Source organism: Leucoraja erinacea, chromosome 27, assembly GCF_028641065.1.
Source record: "Leucoraja erinacea ecotype New England chromosome 27, Leri_hhj_1, whole genome shotgun sequence".
Taxonomy (NCBI): domain Eukaryota; kingdom Metazoa; phylum Chordata; class Chondrichthyes; order Rajiformes; family Rajidae; genus Leucoraja; species Leucoraja erinaceus.
The window spans coordinates 6,685,830-6,711,122 of NC_073403.1; the positions used below are offsets into that span (position 1 = coordinate 6,685,830).

Below are 25,293 nucleotides of genomic sequence, written 5' to 3' on the forward strand. Positions count from 1 at the left end.
AGTCCTGGCAGCGGCCGTGACCCGACACCAGGCGCTGCTCAGGCTGGGTCCACCCCACCGCCGGTCCCTCGCCCCCCCCCCCCCCCATATCGTTTCTAGTCGGCGGCGGCGGCGGCGACAACTGAAGTGCGGGGCAAAGATACTAGTATCTTTGGTGCGGGGTGACGGAGGGTCGGAGCAGCAGCAGCAGCGGCAGCGGCAGCGGCGGCAGCGGCAGCGGCAGCAGCAGCAGCAGCAGCAGCAGCAGCAGTGGCGACCAAAGAGCTCCTCTGGTATCTCAGGTGGCGACGGCGGCTCCACCTCCTTCTGCACCCTGCCCGCCCTTCAAGCGGCCGCTGAGTGCCACTCCGCCAACGAGGAACAAACCCTCCTGCACGCCGAGACTGGGATGAGGGAGGGAGCGAGGAAAGAAAGGGGAAGCACCTGAACCGCTCGGCCCCTGCACCTTCCTGTTGGCTGGCGGAGGAGGGGAGACTGTGGCGAGGAGACCCCAACTGCCTCCCCCTTTGGCGGCGGCGCTTGGCAGTGGACAGGGACGGCCAAGGCTGCGGGTCGATAATGCCGGTGTTGTCCGAGGAGCGTTGACCTTCCTTCCTCACAACCTCTGCTGCCCCTTCCCCTCACTCTCACTTGCACGCCGCCCTCCATCCCCCTTATCCTGGGACCTCTCCACCCCACACTGATTCAGTCCTCACTGACACCCCCTGTGCTTCCCTCCCCATCTACCAAGACCCATCTATTCAACCTGCACTGATCTCCCTATCCACCTCGCATTGATTCTCCTGCCACCTGCACATCCATCCTACACTCAGCCGTCCATTCATCCTGCACAGACCCCCCGATCCACATTGTGCTGACCCACCCCCATTCACCCTGTACTGATTCCCCCACTTCCATCCTGTACTGATCCCCCCCCCCCCCACCCATCCCGTATCCCCCCACTGACATCTCCCGCGCCCTCTCCCCTCACAATTTTACCTACTCCAACCAACGCACACTAAATCCCCTGCTTCAATCCATCCATTCCGCACCGATTGCCTTCTCAACCCTCCCCCCCATCTATCCATCCCGCACTGATTCACCCCCCTCCCCCACCCACTACACTGAAAATATCTTCAGAGCGAACATTGACAATGTTTGATAATGAAATGCAGACAAATGTGTTTTAATTCCCAATGTTATTATTTGCTTTAATCTATAAAGATGGATTAATTAAATTGTGAACACACGAAACATTAAAACCGCGGTGTTCAATTGTCACTGCCACCGTTGAAGCGTTATTACAGAATTTATTTTAATGGCAAATCAATGCTCTTAATATGGAGTATCAGTACTGTAGTTATTTATTCTTCAGATACATGCCTGTATGTGACATCTTCTAACATGGGGAGACTGGGGGTGCACAGACAGCCACCCCGTGGGCCGAGAGAGACCTGCCTTTAGAATGGAAATGAGGAGGAAGTCTTTAGCCAAAGAGTGATGAATTTATGGAATTCATTGCCACAGATGGCTGTGGAGGCCAAGTCTTTGGGTATTTTTAAAGTGGAGCTTGACAGATTCTTGATTAGCAAGGGCTAAGGTGGTGGGGAGAAGGCAGGAGAAAGGAGTTGAGAGGGAAAGATAGATCAGCCATGATTGAATGGCAGAGTAGACTCAATGGGCTGAATGGCCTAATTCTGCTCCAACGCCTTGTGAACTAATGTCAAGAGAAGAACCATGAACAATGGTCGTGAAGCACAGTGCTTCCACACTTCAAAAAGAAAATAAATTCTTGAAATAGAATACCAAATTACCAAATTACATGCTATTTCCCAGCCCTAGTTGGGGAAGGCTTCCCGGGCCAGGAAAGTTCCCGAAATTATTTAATTTCCCTAAAATTACCCGAAGACAACCAGAATTTCCCAAATTTCAGGTAATTTCCTTCAGAGTGGAAACACTGATGAAGCCCAACACAACAGCTCAGTTACATAACGCATTGAGAGCATACAGAGCAGCATAGAGAGGAAGTATGGCTCCTCGTTTACGGTTCTCAATGGGTAAAGCCGAAGCACTTCCTCTGTCCAGTTGAAATCCAAACTCTTCCAGCAGATGCTGAGTTATTTCAAACTCCTCGTCAGTGAGCTGAGTGATCAGAACCTCCTCGGAGTCTTCCTTAACCGCCTCGGAGTCTTCCTTAACTGCCTCGGAGTCTTCCTTAACCGCCAGGTTAACATATCGAGATGCACTAGACCATGTGTCATCAATTATAATCGCCTGGAAATTGATATAGAATCACAGTCATAAAACGATAAGTGCGGGAGATCATGAGTGATAGGAGCTGAATGAGGCCATTTGGCCCATCAAGTCTACACCGCCATTCAATCATGGTTGGTCTATCTATCCTTCCTAACCCCATCTGCTGCCTTCTCCCTGTAACCACTGCAATGCTTCAAGCTCATGCTCACACTCTATACCAGCAATGCAGTCGCAACACCTCATCCTTCGCCAGTGGCCCTGCAACACCATCCCATAGTTTAGTTTAGTTTGGAGATACAGCGCAGAAATATGCCCTTCAGCCCACTGAGTCCGCGACGACCAGCGATCCCCGCACATTGACACTGCCCTGCACACACTAGGGATAATTTTACATTTACCAAGCCAATCAACCTACAAACCTGTACGTCTTTGTAGTGTGGGAGGAAACCGAAGTGCTTGGAGAAAACCCACACGGTCACGGGGAGATCGTACAAACTCCATACAGACAGCATCCATAGTCAGGATTGAACCCGGGTCTCTGGCGCTGTAAGGCAGCAACTCTACCGCTGCGCCACTGTGCCGCCCTATCGGGGTGGATCCAATCCAGTGCAGATCTAAATCCAGTGTACACCTGGAACAAGGATTGTTCGACGTAGCTGACAAATAGGCAGGCATAACTGGAGCCCATGCAAGTGCCCATGGCTACACCTCTGATTTGGAGCCAGTTGGAGGTGTCAAAGGAGAAATTGTTGAGAGAGAGTTAGCAGAGGGAAAATGTGCTGTGTCGTACACAAAAACTTGCTTTATTTCTTTACCTGTTTTACTGGTTTATATTTCTTACCAGCTTTAGCTGTTTGGATATAATCTCTGCCTTAACACTGCTTGCCAACAGGATTAAAGTTTCAGGATCCATCTCTGAAAAAGAAGCAGAATCATTCACATTGTCCTGCAAGACACTGTACCTCTCTACTCAAGGAGAATAATTCCTTGAATTTGGGATGAATCAAGTCTTTTCTACACAAGGGTTTTCACTTTCTTCCCAATAGGCCGTGAGCCGAGGTGCTTTTTCGTTTCATTCTGTGACCCAAATCACGTATCTACCTGTATTTATAACATATTGTGTAAAAATATTATAGAAATCATCCCTGAAACTCGTCAAGACCAAAACCTGGACATATTTTTAAATTATGAGAAAAACCTCCAATTTGCCGCGTAGTAATTGTCCAATCAAAGCACATTTGACATTGAGGCGGACGCCAATTGACCAATCACGCGCTTCGTTTCATGGTCGCTAGACAGCGAGCACTTGGGATCATGGCTGCGTCCTAATGACATCAAAACAATAGCAAGGTTTCGAAGGAATAAAGGTAATGTAACCATGCGGATAATTATGTTTTGCAATTGATTCATCTTTGTAAAGTTATGATGTTAAATAAAAACTGTTAAATAAAAATGATAAATAAAAATGTAGAGCTAGGGTTAGGGTTAGGGTCAGTCAGTCAGTCAGCCGGGCTGTCTCTCCACCGGTGAGTGCTGCAAGGGGTCGGTCGGGCTGTCGGCACTGGCCAGCGATCCCCACACATTAACAGTACCCGACACACACTACCGACAATTCTCTATTTTTACACCGGGCTAATTAACCTACAAACCTGTACGTCATTGGAGTGTGCGAGAAAATCGAAGATCTCAGAGAAAGCCCACGCAGGTCACGGGGAGAATGTCCAAACTCTGTACAGGCAAGCTCTGTTACTGTAGGGGGTTAAAATAGACATCAAATCTTACCGCTGAGTGACTGGATGAGAATGCTTGTCGCCTGGATGATGGCTCTGGACTCTGGGGTGAGAGCGAGGGGTTCTCCTGGTGGATCTTCCCTCTTAATTGCCAACAGATCCAACATCTTCTCCACACATGCTCTGTTATCTTCCTCCATCTGATCCAACACTTGGAGGTCAGGCTGCAGATCATCCAAAATCTGGTCCAGCTGAGCAGGTACAGCATGGATATCAGCAAGTGGAGTAAAACACACAGATCAGTTTGCCCTGCATTGACTCCATCTACACTTCACATTGCCTCAAAAATATAGCCAACATAATCAAATTCTTGCCTCAAACCGGTCATTGCTGCACCTGTGGCTTTGGAGATGGTGCAGAGGTGGTTTACCAGGATGCTGCCTTGATTAGAGGGCAATGGACAATAGGGAATTTGGTCAAACGTGGGTTACTTTCTCTGGAACGCTGGAGGCTGAAGGGAGACCTAACAAAAGTGTATAAAATTATGAGAGGGATAAATAGGAGAGAAAGTCACATCCTTTTCTTCAAGAGTGTAAATGTCAAAGACTAGGGGGCATAGCTTTAAGGTGAGAGGGGGAAAGATTAAAGGAGATGTGTGGAGCAATTTTATTTTACACAAACACGCACAAATCACACACGCACACACATAGTAGTGGGTGCCTGGAACACACTGTCATGGATGGGGCTGTAAACTAGGGTTGCCAACTTTCTCACTCCCAAATAAGGGACACATGATCAAAATATGGGACAAATTCCCGACGGCAATTCGTCAACTGATGCGGCTGTGGCTGGGAGAATGATGAGTTGGCCCGGGTGCTGGTCTGCACACAAAACCCACCCGGCTGGCCAGCTGAGGAGTTTTGGCCCGTGCTGTGCGACATCATGCGCAAGGTCCAGCACCCCATCCAACTCATGAACCGATGATCGGCCCATGAGAAGGAGGGGTGGTGGTGTCGGCGGTAAGCGAAGGTCCGAAGGTCAGACAGATGGCCGGGCTGCTGACCAACCGACGGGGCCACGGGCGAGGCGCTGCTGCTGCACTCCATGGGCTGCACTACGTCGGGACGGGTGAGGTGAGGCCGGTTGCAGCGCTCCGACCCGACAGTCCCCTCGTCACGAGTAGTAGCGGTCAAATACGGGACCAGAGCGGTCCAGAATGGGACAAACCAATTTAGCCCAATATACGGGATGTCCCGGCTCATACGGGACTGTTCGCAACCTTAGTGGAGGCAGAGCTGATAGTGGCATTTAAGCAGCTTTTCAATATGCACGTGAATATGCAGGGAATGAAAGGATATGGATCACGTGCAGGCTGATAAGATTAGTTTGTCTTGGCAACATGCTTGGCACAGATATTGTGGGCCGATGGGTCTGTTCTTCTGTTCACCTCTCTACGTGTAAGCAACAAGACATACTGCCAAGTACAGTGGCTTGCAAAAGTATTCATACCCCTTGAACTTTTCCACATTTTGTCATGTTGGGACGACAGATGGCACAATGGGCTAAGTGTTCGGCTGGCGACCGGAAGGTAGCCGGTTCGAATCCCGCTTGGAGTGCATACTGTCGTTGTGTCCTAGGGGCAAGACACTTCACCCACCTTTGCCTGTGTGTAAATGTAATGTAATTATGTGAAGCACTTTGGGGTCAATGCAAGTTGACTAAAAATGTGCTATATAAATAAGATTATTATTATTATTATTATATGTTACAACCACAAACGTAAATGTATTTTATTGGGATTTTATATGATAGACCAAAACAAAGTGGCACATAATTGTGAAGTGGAAGAAAAATAATGATACATGGTTTTCAAATTTTTTTACAAATAAAAAATTGAATAGTGTGGTGTGCAAAAGTATTCAGCCCCCTTGACTCTGATACCTCTAAATAAAATCCAGTGCAACCAATTGCCTTCAGAAGTCACCTAATTAGTAAATAGAGTCCACTTGTGTGTAATCTAATCTCAGTATAAATACAGCTGTTCTGTGAAGGGAGGTTTGTTAGAGAACATTAGTGAACAAACAGCATCATGAAGCCCAAGGAACACACCAGACAGGTCAGGGATAAAGTTGTGGAGAAGTTTAAAGCAGGGTTAGGTAATACAAAAATATCCCAAGCTTTGAACATCTCACGGAGCACTGTTCAATCCATCATCCGAAAATGGAAAGAGTATGGCACAACTGCAAACCTACCAAGACATGGCCCTCCACCTAAACTGACAGGTCGGGCAAGGAGAGCATTGATCAGAGAAGCAGCCAAGAGGCCCATGGCAACTCTGGAGTAGCTGCAGAGATGCACAGCTCAGGTGGGAGAATCTGTCCACAGGACAACTATTAGTCGTGCACTCCACAAATCGGGCCATTATGGAAGAGTGGCAGGAAGAAAGCCATTGTTGAAAAAAAGCCATAAGAAGTCCCGTTTGCAGTTTGCCACAAGCCATGTGGGGGACACAGCAAACGTGTGGAGGAAGGTGCTCTGGTCAGATGAGACCAAAATTGAAGTTTTTGGTCTAAATGCAAAACGCTATGTGTGACGGAAAACCAACGCTGCACATCACCCTGAACACACCATCCCCACTGTGAAACATGGTGGTGGCAGCATCATGCTGTGGGGATGCTTTTCTTCAGCAGGGACAAGGAAGCTGGTCAGAGTTGATGGGAAGATGGATGGAGCCAAATACAGGGCAATTTTGGAAGAAAACCTGTTAGAGTCTGCAAAAGACTTGAGACTGGGGCGGAGGTTCACCTTCCAGCAGGACAACGACCCTAAACATACAACCAAAGCTACAATGGAATGGTTTAGATCAAAGCATATTCATGTGTTAGAATGGCCCAGTCAAAGTCCAGACCTAAATCCAATTGAGAATCTCTGGCAAGACTTGAAAATTGCTGTTCACAGACGCTCTCCATCCAATCCGACTGAGCTTGAGCTATTTTGCAAAGAAGAATGGGCAAAAATTTCAGTCTCTAGATGTGCAAAGCTGGTAGAGACATACCCCAAAAGACTTGCAGCTGTAATTGCAGCGAAAGGTGGTTCTACAAAGTATTGACTCAGGGGGGCTGAATACTTTTACACGCCACACTTTTCAGTTTTTTATTTGTAAAAAAATGTGAAAACCATGTATCATCATTTTTCTTCCATTTCACAATTATGCACCACTTTGTGTTGGTCTATCACATAAAATCCCAATAAAATACATTTACGTTTGTGGTTGTAACGTGACAAAATGTGGAAAAGTTCAAGGGGTATGAATACTTTTGCAAGCCACTGTATGAGCACCACACTTTGTGTCGATGTTTGTATTCCTGCCCATGTTCAGAGGCACGAACGCTTGCGATGAACAGAGAAAACGCTTGGTACAAACCATTTCATCAAGAACCGTAAGGCTATCACCATGGCCAAGAATTTCAAGGATCACGTTGAGGAACAGTGGCTTCTTGTCCACACACATTTTCGTCAGCTCAGCAAGTATAGTAGCTAGTGGTTCTTTTTTGTCATAACCTGAAGGTGAAATAGAATTATAACCGAGATTGAAAAGACGGAATCTCTCGTAGTAAGGGCAGTATATTTGTCCAGATGCTGTCTGTTCTGAGTTTGTACGTTCTCTCTCCATGGCCACAAGGGTTTTCCCCGGGATCTCCAGTTTCCTACACATCCCAAAGACATGCAGGTTTGTGGCTTTGGTGAAATTGTAAATTGTGTCTAGTCTGTAGGATAGTGTTGGTGTGCGGGGATTGCAGTCGGTACAGACTCAGTGAGCCGAAGGGCCGGTTTCCAGGCTGTATCTCAAAACTAAACCAAACTAAATCACCCCGCTCCCCATCCCTCTAGTCGTAACAAGGACAGAGTCCCCCTTGTCCTCACCTTCCACCCCATCAGCTGGCGCATACGACATATAATTCTCCAACATTTTCGCCACCTCCAGCGAGATCCTATCACTGGCCACATCTTCCCATCTCCTTTCCTTTCTGCTTTCCGTAGAGACCGTTCCCTCCATAACTCTCTGATCAATTTGTCCCTTCCCACCCAGACCACCCCCGCCCCTGTTACTTTCCCCTGCAGGAGATGCTACACTTGTCGCTTTACCTCCCCCCTCGACTCCATCCAAGGACCCAAACAATCTTTCCAGGTGAGGCAGAGGTTCACCTGCACCTCCTCCAACCTCATCTACTGCATCCACTGTCGTACGTGTCACCTTCTCTACATCGGCAAGACCAAGCGTAGGCTCGGCGACCGCTTCACCCAACACCTCCGCTTAGTCCGTACTGACCAACCTGATCTCCCGGTTGCGCAGCACTTCAACTCCCTCTCCCATTCCCAATCTGACCTTTCTGTCCTGGGCCTCCTCCATTGCCAGAGTGAGGCCCAGCGTAAATTGGAGGAACAACACCTCATATTCCACTTGGGTAGTTTACACCCTAGCGGTATGAACATTGACCTCTAATTTCAGGTAGTCCTTACTTTCGCCCTCCTACCCCTCCCCCTTCCCAGTTCTCCCACAAAGCCTACTGTCTCCGCCTCTTCCTTTCATTTTCCTATTCCCCCCCCCGACATCAGTCTGAAGAAGGGTCTCGACCCGAAAGGTCGCTTATTCCTTCTCTACATAGCTGCTGCCCCACGCCGACTATTGATCACCCGTTCAAACTAGTTCTATGTTAACCCACTTTCACATACACATTGGGGGAATTTATAGAGCTAATTCGCCTTCCAACACCATGTCTTTGATATGTGGGAGAAAACCTACACGGTCACTGGGAGAACATGCAAACTCAGCGCAGGCAGCACCCAAGGTCAGGATTGAACCCCCGGTCCCTGACATGGTGAGGCAGTAGCTCAACCAGCTGCGTCACCGTGCAGACGACACATTATAACCATATAACAATTACAGCACGGAAACAGGCCAACTCGGCCCTTCTAGTCTGTGCCGAACACTATTCTCCCCTAGTCCCATCTACCTGCACTCAGACCATAAACCTCCATTCCTTTCCCGTGCATATACCTATCCAATTTATTTTTAAATGATAAAATCGAACCTGCCTCCACCACTTCCACTGGAAGCTCATTCCACACAGCTACCACTCTCTGAGTAAAGAAGCTCCCCCTCATGTTACCCCTAAACTTCTGTCCCTTAATTCTGAAGTCATGTCCTCTTGTTTGAATCTTCCCTACTCTCAATGGGAAAAGCTTATCCACGTCAACTCTGTCTATCCCTCTCATCATTTTAAAGACCTCTATCAAGTCCCCCCTTAACCTTCTGCGCTCCAAAGAATAAAGACCTAACTTGTTCAACCTTTCTCTGTAACTTAGTTGCTGAAACCCAGGCAACATTCTAGTAAATCTCCTCTGTACTCTCTCTATTTTGTTGACATCCTTCCTATAATTAGGCGACCAAAATTGTACACCATACTCCAGAATTGGCCTCAGCAACGCCTTATACAATTTTAACATTACATCCCAACTTCTATACTCAATGCTCTGATTTATAAGGGCCAGCACACCAAAAGCTTTCTTTACCACCCTATCTACATGAGATTCCACCATCAGAAAACTGTGCACAGTTATTCCTAGATCCCTCTGTTCAATTGCATTCCTCAACTCACTACCATTTACCATGTCCGTCCTATTTTGAATTGTCCTGCCAAGATGTAGCACCTCACACTTATCAGCATTAAACTCCATCTGCCATCTTTCAGCCCACTCTTCCAAATGGCCTAAATCTCTCTGTAGACTTTGATAATCTACTTCATTATCCACAATACCACTTATCTTATTATCATAGACATACTTACTAACCCAATTTACCACACCATCATCCAGATCATTGATGTGCATGACAAACAACAGTGGACCCAACACAGATCCATGTGGCAACGCACTAGTCACCCGCCTCCAACCTGACAAACAGCCATCCACCATTACTCTCTGGCATCTCCCATTCAGCCACTGTTGAATCCATCTTGCTACTCCACCATTAATACCCAACAATTGAACCTTCTTAACCAACCTTCCATGAGGAACCTTGTCAAAGGCGTTACTGAAGTCCATATAGACAACATCCACTGCTTTACCCTCATCAATTTCCCTAGTAACCTCTTCAAAAAAATTCAAGAAGATTAGTCAAACATGACCTTCCAGGCACAAACCCACGTTGACTGTTCCTAATCAGACCCTGTTTATCCAGATGCTTATATATATTATCTCTAAGTATCTTTTCCATTAATTTGCCCACCACTGATGTCAAACTAACAGGTCTATAATTGCTAGGTTTACTCTTAGAACCCTTTTTAAACAATGGAACAACAAGCGCAGTACGCCAATCCTCCGGCACTATTCCCGTTTCTAATGACAATTGATATATTTCTGTCATAGCCCCTGCTATTTCTACACTAACTTCCTTCAATGTCCTAGGGAATATCCTGTCAGGACCTGGAGCCTTATCCACTTTTATATTTTTCAAAAGTGTCAGTACTTCCTCTTCTTTGAATCTCATAGTTTCCATTGCTACTCTACTTGTTTCCCTTACCTCACATAATTCAATATCCTTCTCCTTGGTGAATACCGAAGAAAATAAATTGTTCAATATCTCCCCCATCTCTTTTGGCTTTGCAGATAGCTGTCCACTCTGACTCTCTAATGGACCAATTTTATCCCTCGTTATCCTTTTGCTATTAATATAGCTGTAGAAACCGTTTGGATTTGTCAAAGGCGTTACTGAAGTCCATATAGACAACATCCACTGCTTTACCCTCATCAATTTCCCATGTAACCTAAGATTTACTTTCACCTTACTTGCCAAAGCAACCTCGTATCTTCTTTTAGCTTTTCTAAATTATTTCTTAAGATTCTTTTTACATTCTTTATACTCCTCTAGCACCTCATTCACTCCATGCTGCCTATAATTATTGTAGATCTCTATCTTTTTCCAAACCAAGTGTCCAATTTCCCTTGAAAACCATGGTTCTTCCCAATTTTTACTATTTCCTTTCAACCGAACAGGCACATAAAGATTCTGTACTCTTAAAATTTCGCCTTTAATTGTCCTCCATTTCTCTTCCACATCTTTCCCATAAAACAAAATGTCCCAATTCACTCCTTTTAAATCCTTTCGCATCTCCTCAAAGTTAGCCTTTCTCCAATCAAAAATCTCAACCCTAGGTCCAGTTCAGACCCTCTCCATAATTACATTGGAAATAATGGTATTGTGATCACTGGACCCGAAATCCCCAACACATACCTCCGCCACCTGACCTGTCTCATTTCCTAACAGGAGGTCCAGCACTGCCCCTTCTCTAGTAGGTACCTCTATTTATTGCTGCAAAATACTATCCTGCACACATTTTACAAACTCCAACCCATCCAGCCCATTTACAGAATGTGTTTCCCAGTCTATGTGTGGAAATTGAAATCTCCCACAATTTGGATTTGTGGCATTTTCAGAGTAAAATAAAAGTTTTTTTTCCCCAGAGTGAAATGGAAAATATGAGGCAACTTACTTGACGCTCCAGAACGCTGGTAGCTTATTTCCCAATTTAAATCTAAAGAAAAAAAAAAATAGGATCTGGTATTAACATTGTTATTTGCTCTGTGCCAATTTATAACCCATTTATTAATCAATCTGAGATTCAAAAAGTTGCTTCTTTTTGTGATATTATGCTTTTACATACCCAGAGTATCATTTAGACCAATGATCAGTTCAGAGACCTTGTACGCAATAGATGTTCCAGCTGGAAAAGTTAACTTCCTTTCTTGACTCATGCCGACTTCAGCTTCAAACTAAGGCAACAAAGAAAACTATAATATTTAACTGTGAAAGTTAATCCGATGTAAACTGATTTTCTAGGAAAGTCAATACTATTGGAGAGAGTGTGGAGACGGCCCAAGTCTCGAGATACATTGTGGAAACAAGCCCTTCGGCCCACCGAGTTTGCGCCCACCAGCAATCCTATCCTACCCACCGTACAATTTTGCAATTTTTTAACCAAAGCCAATTAACCTACAAACCGAAGATAGACACAAAATGCTGGAGTAACTCAGCATCTCTGGATATAAGGAATAGGCGATGTTTAAGGTCGAGATTTCGGCAATTCCTTTTCTCCAGAGATGCTGCCTGTTCTACTGAGTTCCTCCAGCATTTACTATCAATCTTCAGTGTAAACCAGCAGCTGCAGTTCCTTCACTAGAAATTGGAGGAACAGCACCCCATATTCCACTTGGGGAGTCTGCATCCTGGTGGGATGAACATTGAATTCTCACAATTCTCTTAGCCCTTGCTGTCTCCTCACCTTCCTCCCTCTCCCTCAGCCCTCGGGCTCCTCCTTCTCCCTTTTCCTTCATTCTCCCCGCCTCCCCCCACGCCCCATCAGTCTGAAGAAGGGTTTCGGCTCGAAACGTTGCCTATTTCCTTCGCTCCATAGATGCTACTGCACCCGCTGAGTTTCTCCAGCATTTATTTGTGTTGCTCCGTTCCATCTTACACATGGACTGGCGATGTTTTAGGTCAGGAGCCTTTTTCAATATAGGCTTGAAATTCCCCTGTGACAAAGAGCAATGATCCTTCCAACACATAACCTACAAGCCTGTGGGTCTTTGGAGTGTGGGAGGAAACTGGAGCACTCGGTAAAACCACACACGGTCACTGGAAGAATATAAAATCTCCATATAAACAAGCACCCGTGGTCGGGATCAAACCCGGGTCTCTGGCACGGTAAGGCAGCAACTCTACCGCTGCGCCACCGTGCCGCGCAATCAAAGGAATAAAAGATGAAGAAAGTTGAAGAGGATATTTAAATTACAGTCTTCCACTACTTTTCGTGTCTGTGGGGAGAAGCAAAATATTCTCGATAGGCGAGACGTATATGGAAAAGCTGTAGAAATACGAGGGAATACTGGAAATACACGTTACATTGGTGGAGAGTGGAATTGAGTCAAGGTTCCTGGTCAATGACTTTGATGGATAAACAAAGACGTGCGTTAATCAACAATTAACGATACCATAGATTCTAAATGGTTCAAATCATCAAACCATTTTCCAAACTCAATTACAAATGATCCACCTTAAATTGTCTCAGAAAGTTACACATGGAAAAGTTTTAACTTTTTCTCAGGTTTGAAGGATAATGAATTGCACACAACTTAATAATGCAAATGTTAGTTTTAATTTGAGAAATACAGCATGGAAACAGGCCCTTCGGCCCACTGAGTCCACACCGACTATCGATCACCCGTTCATGCCAGTTCTATGCTATCCCACGTTCTCATCCACTCCCTACACGCCAGGGGCTATTTTTACTGTGGCGTATTCACCTACACACCCGCATGTGATGTGGGAGGAAACAGGATGACCAGGTGGTCACAGGGAGAATGTGAACAGGGATGGTCTACAGGAGGTTTACGAGAATGATCCCAGGAATGATTGGGTTAATGTATGATGAGTGTTTGACGTTACTGGGCCTGTACTCGCTGGAGGTCATAGCCTTAGAATCAAAGAATGTACCTTTAGAAAGATGAGAAGGAATTTCTTTAGTCAGAGGGTGGTGCAAATGTGGAATTAATTCCCACAGATGACTGTGGAGGTCAAGTCAATGGATATGTTGAAGGCGGAGATTGATAGAACCTCGATTAGTACGGGTGTCAGGGGTTATGGGGAGAAGGCAGGAGAATGGGGTTGAGAGGGGAAGATAGATAATCCATTATTGAATGACATGGTAGACTTGATGGGCCGAATGGTCTAATCCTGCAATTATACCCAATGAACTCAAGAACTCCACACAGACAACACCCGAGGATGGGATCGAAGTGGCTGGCTCTGTGAGGCAGCAACTCTACCAGCGGCTCTACCAGTCCCACTTGAAGCCTAGTAAAAAAAGTTATACTCCCCTTCAGAAGTTTCATTAGAAATTTCATTCCTGTTTCAGCCTTAGCTGAGTTTTTTACAGAACATGCGTGTTCCGTCTCTATCACTTCCAGTATCACATAAAGCATATCATTCTTCATCTGTTTCACAAAGGGATGTTCTCTGTTCACTTTCCTGAAAAGATAAAGTTAGGAAGAATGGTACTAATTAATCAGTTCTGACAAAAGAGGAAATGATGGCATAAGTTAGACAATAGTTTTGCAATTCACCCGACATCTAATTCATGAATCTCACCAAATTGTCAATGAAAATAACAACAACTTGAATCATTCTGTGTGTAATATAATAGTAAGATTAAACAAGAACTTACCTGTTTGAAGTTTGATCTTTATTTTATGAGGAGGAACGTTGAGGGAATACGTGAAGAAGCCCGCTTACGACGCATGCGTGTCATCCTTCAAAGCAGCGGTGTGAGGTCACAGATACACTATAATGACCTAAAATAGTAAGATTATTAAAGAGATACCAGTTTAAGATATGACCATTCGAGGGTGGGAGCGGAGGGCACGTATTCCCTCAACGTTCCTCCTCATAAAATAAAGATCAAACTTCAAACTGGTAAGTTCTCGTTTAATCTTACTATTTTACTTCGGAGTCACGTGAGTGACTACATGAAGATTTCAAAGCTCTGTGACCTCATGCCGTGGAACGAGTCCATGCTTCACAACTGCCTTGGTAGTTTGGGAGAAATTGTTAATGATATTCAAAACATTCATACCAATTATTTAATGGAAATGATAAATAATATCTAATTAATTCAAATCATAACCCTGTATTCTTCATGGATAAATTATCATACAGAACTTAAAATGTTCCCCGAAAACGTTCCCATACTGCTAACTGGTTTGTTATAAAATTTTTGAAACGTTTTCTCCGACAACCATCCTGCAATCCTGAGGATTTGGTCCATGGATACATCAAGGCGATTTGCTGCGGATGTAGCTGCAGCCCTGGTGGAGTGAGATTTAAATGTGTTAGTGTCCACTCCCGCCTATCTTAACCCATATTTCAGCCACTGCGAAATGGTCTGAGTTTACACTCTACGGTACGGTTTCTTATAGCGGATTAAACGCCATTTCCTTGCCTCTGATAGCCTTTGTCCTTTCACTGTATAACAAAACGTGCTTCACTATACAGAGGTGTTTGTCCTTCGGGTAGGCCATCAATTCTATGGCCTGCCCCGCTGATCCTGGTCTATTTTGTTTAATAATACGGTCCTGGATCACAAACCCCAAACTTCCTGCCGCCATAGTGAAGCCATCCAGTCTTACTTTTTGCAATAACTGGACCCTTTGCGCTGTGACTAGCGCCATCAGCATTACCATATCTAGTTAGTTTATCCAGATTTAATGCTGTAGCCGGTGACCAATTCCTTAGCATGGTCAGGACCACACTTACATCCCAGATTTGGTTGTATCTTGTTTTGGGTGGCTTGGTGTTAAAATTGCCTCTTAAAAGTTTAACTACCAGAGGATGTGATCCCACAGACTGTCTTTCTGTTCCTTGCCACCAATAACTTGACAATGCACTTCTGGCACTATTCATAGTGCTGTAACTCAGTCCTCCATAGTGCAGGCTGGTGAGAAAACTCTAGCACCGCCGGAACATCCTTATTTCTGTGGTCCAGAAGGTTATTATGGCAGTAATTAGTCCATTTTTAATATGACCTAAATACTGTTTTTGTGTAGACCTTCTTTATGCTGCTGTGATCATGTCCACAGTTCTTTTTGATAGCCCCATGTCCCGTAGCGGTCTTTTAGAGTCTACAACCTACTAAATCAATATTTTCTATGGCATGGATAGCTATCCTGAGTTACTGGATGCGGCAGTAACTTAGGACTATGTCTTAAAGTTATACATGGTTCCAGCACCATGTCCTGTACCCCGGAAAACCATAGTTGGGTAAGCCAATCAGGTACTAAGACATCCCAGATGCCGATTCCTGTTGAATTTCCCTTAGTACCCGATTGATTAGGTAGAAAAGGAGGAAATACATAAATGAACCATTTCCCCCCCTAGTGCAGTGAAAATGCATCTGTAGCTTCTGCCCCAGGATCTGGTTCCAATGATACATACCTCGGTAACTGGTGATTTAAACCTGGATGCAAATCTAATATCCGGCCTTCCATACTTTACTGTGATTTCAGCAAATACCGTTCTATCCAACATCCATTCAGTACTTTCAATAAATTTTTGTGACCTGGTGTCTGCCACTGAATTAGTATCCCTGGTAGATACGTAGCCGATAACCAAATATTCCTTTGGACACACCATTGCCAAATTGAATTTGCCAATTCATCACAAGATGTTTATATATTTCCACCCATATGACTTAAATATGCCACCACCGAGGTATTATCTATCTACAATCTAACATGCTGCAGTTTCATTACTGAGCAATAAGATTTTAGCCCATGAAATGCACTTAACATTTCTAAGTACTTATACCCTTTGTGTTAAGTAGGTTAGCTTCTTGTATATTCCATCTCCCCCATAGCTCGAGATGGTATCAGTTGTACCCTAACCAATTGCACTGGCATCTGGTTGTAATAGCACAGACGAGTTGTGAATAACTATTGGGTTGGAGCAATACTTAACATTGTGTTCCCACCATTGTAATTCTTTTATGGCTTCTATTGTTAGCTCCATTGGCCAAAAATAAATGGCCTCTATTAATTTTGAGTGCTCTAATCCTATTGTAACTCTGTGGCTTTCCCTATTAGTAAAGTCATTAACATATTAAATGTGTTAATGGTGTCAATTTTGACTTAAGTGGATGGCTAATGAATCCCAGCTGTTCAAACAATTGTTTAGTGGCAACCACTGGCTAACATGCCAATTCATAAGTTATTCCCACAATAAGTGTATCATCCAACTATGCCATTACTCTATGATTTTGGTGTTGCGGCAATACCAAAGCTGGTTTAAAAATTTTCCTTCTGTTGGATATTGTATAGTAAGCATCTTTAAGATCAATACTTGCCATAAAGTAGCCTGCTGAAACTAACTCTTTAGCACTGCTAAAAGTATCCATTTTTAAAATGAACATATTGCACAACATTGTGAAGCGTTGATAAATCCATAATAATACGGCAACCCCCATCTTTCTTATTTCTAATAAATATGTTTGAGACAAACTCCTGTTGTTCAGGTTTGGTTTGTTCCATTACCCCTTTAGTGAATAATCTTTGTGGTTCCCTTTTAGTAAGCATGTATATTCTGTCCGGTGTATGTTGTACTGGAGGGTTTAGTTTGTGTAGAAACTCTATCAGATATCCCTTATACTGCTAAGGATATATCTGTCCATAGTTATATTACACCATGCTTCCAACTGAAGTTGCAATGCCCCTCCAACTTCCGTGCTCCCTATTAATTCTGGAGCCCCAGATTCACCTACCTCCATGGTTATCGGTGGTAACCGAGTTATTTTCTTGGTTTCATTCGTGGTTGTGGAGGGCCTTGAGGTTGAGGTTAGGGTAGATGCTGAAGTAGAGGCTTTTGCATCTTCCACAGTGGTCGTCCTGGGCCAAACCCTAAAAAGGACGCTGCTGCTGGGTACCTCTGCTCAATTCTTTGTAGTATTATTACAAAAACTACCTTTCTTAGGATGCCCATAAGGTTAATCTCTTTTCCCCAGATATCCTTTGGATGTTCTAATCAGCCCCAAAGTCTTGGCCTCCTCATCCAAATCTTTAACCTGTTTGGACAGGTCTCCCCCAAATAACAGGATCTATAGCCCTTTGCTTACATAGTACAGGTGCACAACCTTTTATCCGAAAGCCTTGGGACCAGACACTTGTCGGATTTCGGACATTTTCGGATTTCAGAATGGAAGATTTTTAGCGTAGATTAGGTAGGTAGCGCGGGCGGCTTGAAAAGTCTGGAGCAGCTGCCTCCTCCCCGGAGACCGGGGAATCATTGCATAAATGTTAGTCAGTTAGTTTGGAGGGATTTTATGTGGTGGTGGTGGTGTAGGGGTGAAGGGGGAAACTTTAATTCTTAGTCCCCTACCTACCTGGTCGGCGACTCCCAACCTCGCGGAGCTGGGGGCTCCGTCCGGCCGCGGGCGGCGCCGGTTGTAGCTCCGACCCCGGCAACTCTACCCCTGGCTGCGAGGCGCTCCAAATCCAGCGCAGCCCGCGGCCGGACGTCCCAGCTCCGAGAATGTCGGGAGTCGGCGGCATCGCAGCGCTGGGATACCAGCGGGGAGCGGGCAATGCCTTACCGGGTCGCCGTGCGGCAAGCTCCGGAGCGCTGTGGCCGCCTTCTTCCAACATTCGCGGAGCGTCGCTGGATTTGGAGCCGCGGAGCTGGGGGCTCCGTCCGGCCGCGGGCGGCTCCGGTTGGAGCTCCGACCCCGGCAACTCTACCCCTGGCTGCGCGGCTCCAAATCCAGCGACGCTCCACGATGTTGTGTGTCGGCGGCCACAGCGCTCCGGAGCTTTAGCACGGCGACCCGGTAAGGCATTGCCCGCACCCCGCTGGTATCCCAGCGCTGCGTCGTCGCCGACTCCCGACATTCGCGGAGCTGGGGCAGATATCCCTTAATACTGCTAAGGATTTGGAGCGCCTCGCAGCCAGGGGTAGAGTTGTTGCAATGTCCCTCCAACAACCGGCGCCCTATTAATGCTGGAGCCCCACCGGACACAGCGCTGCGGAGCTTACTGCACAGCGACCCGGTAAGGCATTGACCGCTCCCCGCCTCTCCGACCAGGTAGGGGACTAAGAATTAAAGTTTACCCCTTCACCCCCCTTCACATAAAAGCCCTCCAAACTAACATTTAAGCAATGATTTACAGATGTTTAAGCGTCTCCCGGTCTCCAGGGAGGAGGCAGCCGCTACAGTAGTACAGACCTGGGTTGACCGTGGGTCGTTTTGGGTCAAGTTTGGCGCCAAACGCGAGCTTTGGTGCGCAGACGACATCATGGAAAAAATGGCCGGTTTTCGGAGCTTTTCGGTTTCTGGAACACCGGATAAAAGGTTGTGCACCTGTATAACGAACTTAGGGTCTAGAGCTGGGTGAATGGCCCTCTTTCTAATATTATTTAGTTCAAACTGCACATTGCAAAATAGTGCTAAGGCATCCTTGTGGTCACTAGTCATGTCCACCTTTTCTAACATGCGGGCCAAGGCTGTTATGCCCGCCATGAGACCTTTCAGAGTATTTCGGATTTTAATATCCTGACTCCTAACGGCCTGCCCAACATGTCTGCAAATGCACTTGTAACACTGGCTACATTAAGAGCACCACAATTTCCCGGGGTATAAATGCCTTGCCAACACTTCAGCAAAAGTATTAGCTTGAAGTTGATGGGTGGACATATATTCAATACTTACAGCCATCCTCCTCGAGATCATTCTCAGTGTGTTCCTGCTGGAAGTACTGGCTCATCGTGTCCAGCAGGTTTTTCTTTCCCCCCCTTCATTAGGGGAAGGTGGCTCCATCACCTGCTCAGATTCTGACCCCGTCAGACCTTCAATACCCTCCTCAGAGGCGTCTGATATTTCATGCAGCCCTTTATGGGAAACTGCTGTGGGACTTATATTTTTTGCCCACTGTGGCTATTCTCCAATCCCGGAGCCTGCCACTGTGGAGAAATTTACTCCAGCAACCGCTCCAGCCGACACATGTTCTCGGGCACTAGTCGATCGCGGGTGCTTTAATATATCGGACCGCTCCTGCCGACCTTGGTGCTCTCGGGCACTAGTCGCACGCGGTATTTCCCACAGCCGGTCCCCATGCCTACGGGCACTAGTCGCTCCCGGCCTCCCGATATACTCATGCCGCTCCTCACGGTCCCGGTACTCACGGGCACTTCTACCCATTTAGGGTGAAGTTTGGCACTTGCTTCCTTATGGGAGATGCTGGTGCCGACATTCGTTGCTGCCTGCTGGTCAGTAAACGGCAACGATATTTGTGTGGCGGCGACGTCTGTGGCTCTGCCCTGACGTCCATAGCTGGCTGCCTGCTGTTCAGAACACAGCAGCAACGTCTGTGGCTCTGCCCTGACGTCCGTAGCGGCAGCGACGTCTGTAAAGAAAAAAGGTAAGGAAAATTTGTTCTTACCTGTGCTGGTTCTCAGCCTGCCGTTTGGGAGGAACGTCCTTCCTCCCGCAGCCCCACGGACCCCGTAGCGTAGGTCCTTGGGCTGTTTGTCCGAGATGTCGGGCTGACGGCTACGGGGTACTCCTGTCGGCGTCTTCCCCCCCCCCCCCCAGCTGAAGTTGTACCAACTCCCGCTAAGGGACTATCCTCTAGTGGCCGTTTGCTGGTTACCTGCTGCTTGCAGATATCTCCCTTGCCAGCTTTAAAACAGCCTTCCTGTAGGAAAAAGTAAGGAAATAAACGACGTTCCCTTACCTTTCCAATGCAGGTTCGAAAAAACCCTGCCGTTTGGGAGGAAACGTCCTTCCTCCAGCGACGACGAGTTGCAATGCGTGTATGCGATATGACACGCATGCGTCGTAAGCGGGCTTCTTCACGTAGTCACTCACGTGACTCCGAAGTAAAATCCAAGTGTATGTTATATTAAGCAAAGTTAGACGTTACTGTGTGTAGAGCAAGTTGTGCAAGAGGCACAGATCAGGTAGATGCAGAAAAAAAGTCTCCTTCCCAGAGTATGGGAATCATGAACTAGAGGACATAGGTTTAATGTGAGGGGGAAAATATTTAATAGGGGTAACTTTTTCACTTAAAGGGTTGTGGGTGTATGAAATGAGCTGCCGACTGAGGTAGTTGAGGAAGGTACGATCACAACATGTACTAAATATTTAGACAAGTACATGGAAACAACAAGTTTGGAAGGATGTGGTTGAAACGCAGGCAGGTGAGACTAGTGTAGATGGGCATGTTGGTCAGCGTGGGCAGGGCCTGTTTCCATGCTGTATTAATCCATGACTCTCTGCCTCAGCCAAATGTCAAAGCAGCAGATAATTTTGAATATTTCTGAATATCAGAAAATCTATTTTTAAAATGCTCAATAGACTAAGTGGGACCCGTTGGGTCCCAGCTTCACACGGGAGGGCTGGTCCCCCAACGCAATATTCCACCTCTGCACCACTTCCAATATTGCTGGCCAGTGGGGGGTGGGGGTTTCTGGAGCGCTAGTATGTGTGTTGTGGGTCAAAGCGACTGGTTTCCAGATGGCTAGTATGGACATTGTGGACTGAATGGATTTTTGGACTTGCAGTTCACTAAGTCATGGGTGGTGGGCTGGCACTTCAGTCACTTACAGCTGGTGGGCTGGCATTTCACTTACTCATGGCTGGTGGGCTGGCAGCCCAGTCACTCACAGCTGATGGTGGCAGTTCACTCAGTCACCCCTCTTCCTTTCTCCCCCCACTCTGCTCCATGCCATTCCCCTCCCCCACACACATTCAGTCTATCTCCCCTCAATCTCCCCCCATGTACTCTTAGTGGCTCTCCGACAGCGCAACTATTCCTGCCTATTAGGTTACTATTGTGATGAAGAGCACGCAGGCATGGCAAGTGGAAAAAGGATTTATTAAAGTTTAAAATGTGAATGGCTTAAAATATAACAACAATTGAAACGTTAAAGATGAGATTTATTAAGTTATTTTTTGTTGTGTCTCTTGCTGTGTTCTGCAGCTCACTGCCTCTTGATATTAAAAAAAAGACAATTTTAATATAGAGAGATGAAACGGTCAGATTTTAACAAAGAAAAACTGATAATTCACCTCAAAAGGCATCATGGAGTGCAGGCCGCAAGCCCATCCTCACAGCATTTCATGCAGAGCACACACACACACACACACATACACACACACACAGCCAGACACACACACAGCCAGACACACACGCACACACACAGCCAGACACACACACACACACACACACACACAAAGACAATCACACACATGCAGCCACACACACACACAAAGACACACTCACACAGAAATACACACAAACACAAAGACACACACATAGTCACAAACACGTATACATTCACAGACCCACACACACACTCACACAGATAAGCAGACACTCACGCAGACACACAGACAGACAGGCACTCATACACAGACACTCACACACTCATCCACAGACACAGCAACTCATACATACGCACGCACAGACAGACGACGCGCACACATACTTTAGAAGCAATAGAGATACTATCTGCAAGCATTTTAGAACCAATAGAGACACTTTTTGCAAGCATTTTAGAACCAATAGACATTTTTATGCAAGCATTGTAGAACCAATAGAGACACTTTTTGCAAGCTTTAGAACCAATAGAGACACTTTTTGCAAGCTTTAGAACCAATAGAGACACTTTTGCAAGCTTTAGAACCAATAGACATTTTTTTCAAGCTTTAGAAACCAATAGACATTTTTTTGCAAGCATTAGAACCAATAGACGTTTTTTGCAAGCTTTAGAACCAATAGACATTTTTTTGCAAGCTTTAGAACCAATAGACATTTTTTGCAAGCTTTAGAACCAATAGACATTTAGAACCAATTTTTTGCAAGCTTTAGAACCAATAGACACTTTTTGCAAGCTTTAGAACCAATAGACATTTTTTGCAAGCTTTAGAACCAATAGACATTTATTTGCAAGCTTTAGAACCAATAGACATTTTTTGCAAGCTTTAGAACCAATAGACATTTTTTTGCAAGCTTTAGAACCAATAGACATTTTTTTGCAAGCTTTTGAACCAATAGACATTTTTTTGCAAGCTTTAGAACCAATAGACATTTTTTGCAAGCTTTAGAACCAATAGACATTTTTTTGCTAGCTTTTGAACCAATAGACATGTTTTGCAAGCTTTAGAACCAATAGAGACACTTTTTGCAAGCTTTACGAACCAATAGACATTTTTTGCAAGCTTTAGAACCAATAGACATTTTTTGCAAGCTTTAGAACCAATAGACATTTTTTTGCAAGCTTTAGAACCAATAGACATTTTTTTGCAAGCTTTAGAACCAATAGACATTTTGTTGCAAGCTTTAGAACCAATAGACATTTTTTGCAAGCTTTAGAACCAATAGACATTTTGTTGGAAGCTTTAGAACCAATAGACATTTTTTTGCAAGCATTAGAACCAAAAAAGACACATCTGCAAGCATTAGAACCAAATGAGACACTTTTTGCAAACATTTAGAACCAATAGACACGTTTTGCAAACATTTTAGAACCAATAGACACATTCTGCAAGCATTTTAGAACCACTAAGGGCACTTACATTTGAGTAAACATGTGCTCAGTGTTATTCACAGCTCAGAGAAACATGACCCTCTGCCTTCCTCCATCTTGAAGAGACTGTGAGGCACACCACTTCCTGGTTTTATAGTCCCTCCTCCCTGCCGCCAGCGGGGGCAGCAGAGAGAATGGGGAATTTTGTAAAACATTAATATCTCTGTCATTTTTCATCGACGGGAAAAATCCTCGGCACACATGCGGCGGATGGGAGCTCTGAGCGAGGTGGCCAAAAATGATGGCCGTAGGTGGCGGCGTTCTCTCGGAAATCGCAGCAGAGATGTCCAAAAGCGGTAAAGAACAGAGATTTAGTAATATATACTAGACCGTGCAGACCCGTTGGGTCTGTTCCCCCAACGTGTGGTTGTGGGGGGGAGGCGGCATGCAGCATCACACACACTAACTATCCCCCCCCCCGAACTCACGCTAATTACCCCCCTTGATATTTCCGAGGTTCTGTGGAGGTTTCCGGAGGAGGCGCTGTCCTGAACGGCTGCCTGTCCTGCAGCTGTTCGTTTTTTTTCACTTATTTATTACTTTTTTTAGTACGTTAAAAGTGTGTAGTCAGGGGGTCTAATCTTTTTATGTGTGGGGGGTGGTGGGGGGGGAGGGGGAAACTGCTTTTCAAGTCCCTACCTGGTCGGAGGGGTTGACTTCCTCCGAGCAGCGTCAGGGGAGAGGGGGGGAGAGGGGAGAGGGGCAGAGAGGAGGGGAGTGAGAGGAGGAGGGGGTGAGAGGAGGGGGGGGGTGGAGAGGAGAGAGGGGGGGTAGAGGAGAGGGGGGAGAGGAGAGGGGAGAGGGAGAGAGGGGGAGGAGAGGGGGGGAGGAGAGGGGGAGGAGAGGGGGGAGGAGAGGGGGGGAGGAGAGGGGGGGGGGAGAGGGGGAGAGGGGGGGAGAGGGGGGGGAGAGGGGGGGGCAGGGGGGGGAGTGAGAGGAGGGGGGTGAGAGGAGGGGGGGAGGGAGAAGAGAGAGGGGGGAGAGGGGGGGAGGAGGAGGGGGGGGAGAGGAGAGCGAGGAGAGAGGAGAGGGGGGAAGAAGAGGAGAGAGGGGGGAAGAGGAGAGAGGGGGGATAGGAGAGAGGGGGAGAGAGGAGAGGGGGGGGGGGGGAAGAGGGGGGAAGAGGAGAGGGGGAAAGGAGAGGGGGGATAGGAGAGAGGGGGAGAGAGGAGAGGGGGAGAGAGGGAGGGGGGATAGGAGAGAGGGGGAGAGAGGAGAGGGGGGGGTAGAGGGAGGGGGAGGAGAGGGAGGGGGGGAGAGGAGAGGGGGGAGAGGAGAGTGGGGATGGGAGGGAGAGGGGGGGAGAGAGAGAAAAGGAGAGAGAGACAGGGGGGGAGAGAGAGAGAAAGAGAGAGGGATAGGGAGAGAGAGAGATAATGCATTTTTACTCAACCCAAACCCCCCAAACAACCATTTGCAGGCAGTGCTTTTTTCCTCAAACTAACCATAACCATATTTTCATTTTCAAACCAAATTAAGGGTACTTACTCACAGCTGTGCAGACATTTGTTCAGTCATTCAGAGCTCAGACCTCCATGTTGTACAGACTGATTGGGGCACACCACTTCCTGGTTTTATAGTCCCTCCCCCCTGCCGCCAGCGGGGGCAGCAGAGAGAATGGGGAATTTTGTAAAATCATTAATATCTCTGTAATTTTTCATCGATGCGAAAAATCCTCGGCACACATACGGCTCTGAGCAAGGTGGACAAAAATGACGGCCGTAGGTGGCGGCGTTTTCTCGGAGATCGCAGCACAGAAGGCCAAACGTGGTCAAGAACAGACTTTTAGTAATACAGATATAGATAATAAACATCTTACTTTCCTTATAATACAAGTTAAAGCAAAGCTGAACCTGATAGGTGCCAGCGGTTTTCACTCTCGAATAAGCTAACAAAGTACAAGAGGCTGCCAAACACCACATTGAAGTGAAAAATACACCCTCTGTGAGTAATAATCAACCTGCTGGAGGAACTCAGTGGGTCAGACAGTATCTGTGGAGGGAAATAGATGAACGACACTTCAGGTTGGGAGCCTTCTTCATTGAGATTGTCAGCTTCTTTTGGATTGGTAACCTGGGTTTGTGTGGGTTTAGTTTAGTTTAGAGATACAGTGCGGAAACAGGCCCTTCAGCCCAT

General features: G+C 46.2%; 1 protein-coding gene across 1 annotated transcript in view; it reads right to left on the bottom strand.

The window, feature by feature from the left end:
- Positions 1-1,163: 1,163 nt before the first annotated feature.
- LOC129710022 (uncharacterized) overlaps positions 1,164-25,293 on the bottom strand; it is a 28,696-nt gene continuing 4,566 nt past the window's right edge. Inside the window, exons 4-10 of the mRNA XM_055656710.1 lie at positions 13,902-14,052; positions 11,690-11,798; positions 11,519-11,560; positions 7,390-7,526; positions 4,018-4,216; positions 3,077-3,150; positions 1,164-2,253 (exon numbers count right to left, since the gene is read on the bottom strand). Coding sequence (XP_055512685.1) covers positions 1,960-2,253; positions 3,077-3,150; positions 4,018-4,216; positions 7,390-7,526; positions 11,519-11,560; positions 11,690-11,798; positions 13,902-14,052 — 1,006 coding nt within the window. The 3' untranslated portion in view covers positions 1,164-1,959. The remainder of the gene's footprint in view (positions 2,254-3,076; positions 3,151-4,017; positions 4,217-7,389; positions 7,527-11,518; positions 11,561-11,689; positions 11,799-13,901; positions 14,053-25,293) is intronic.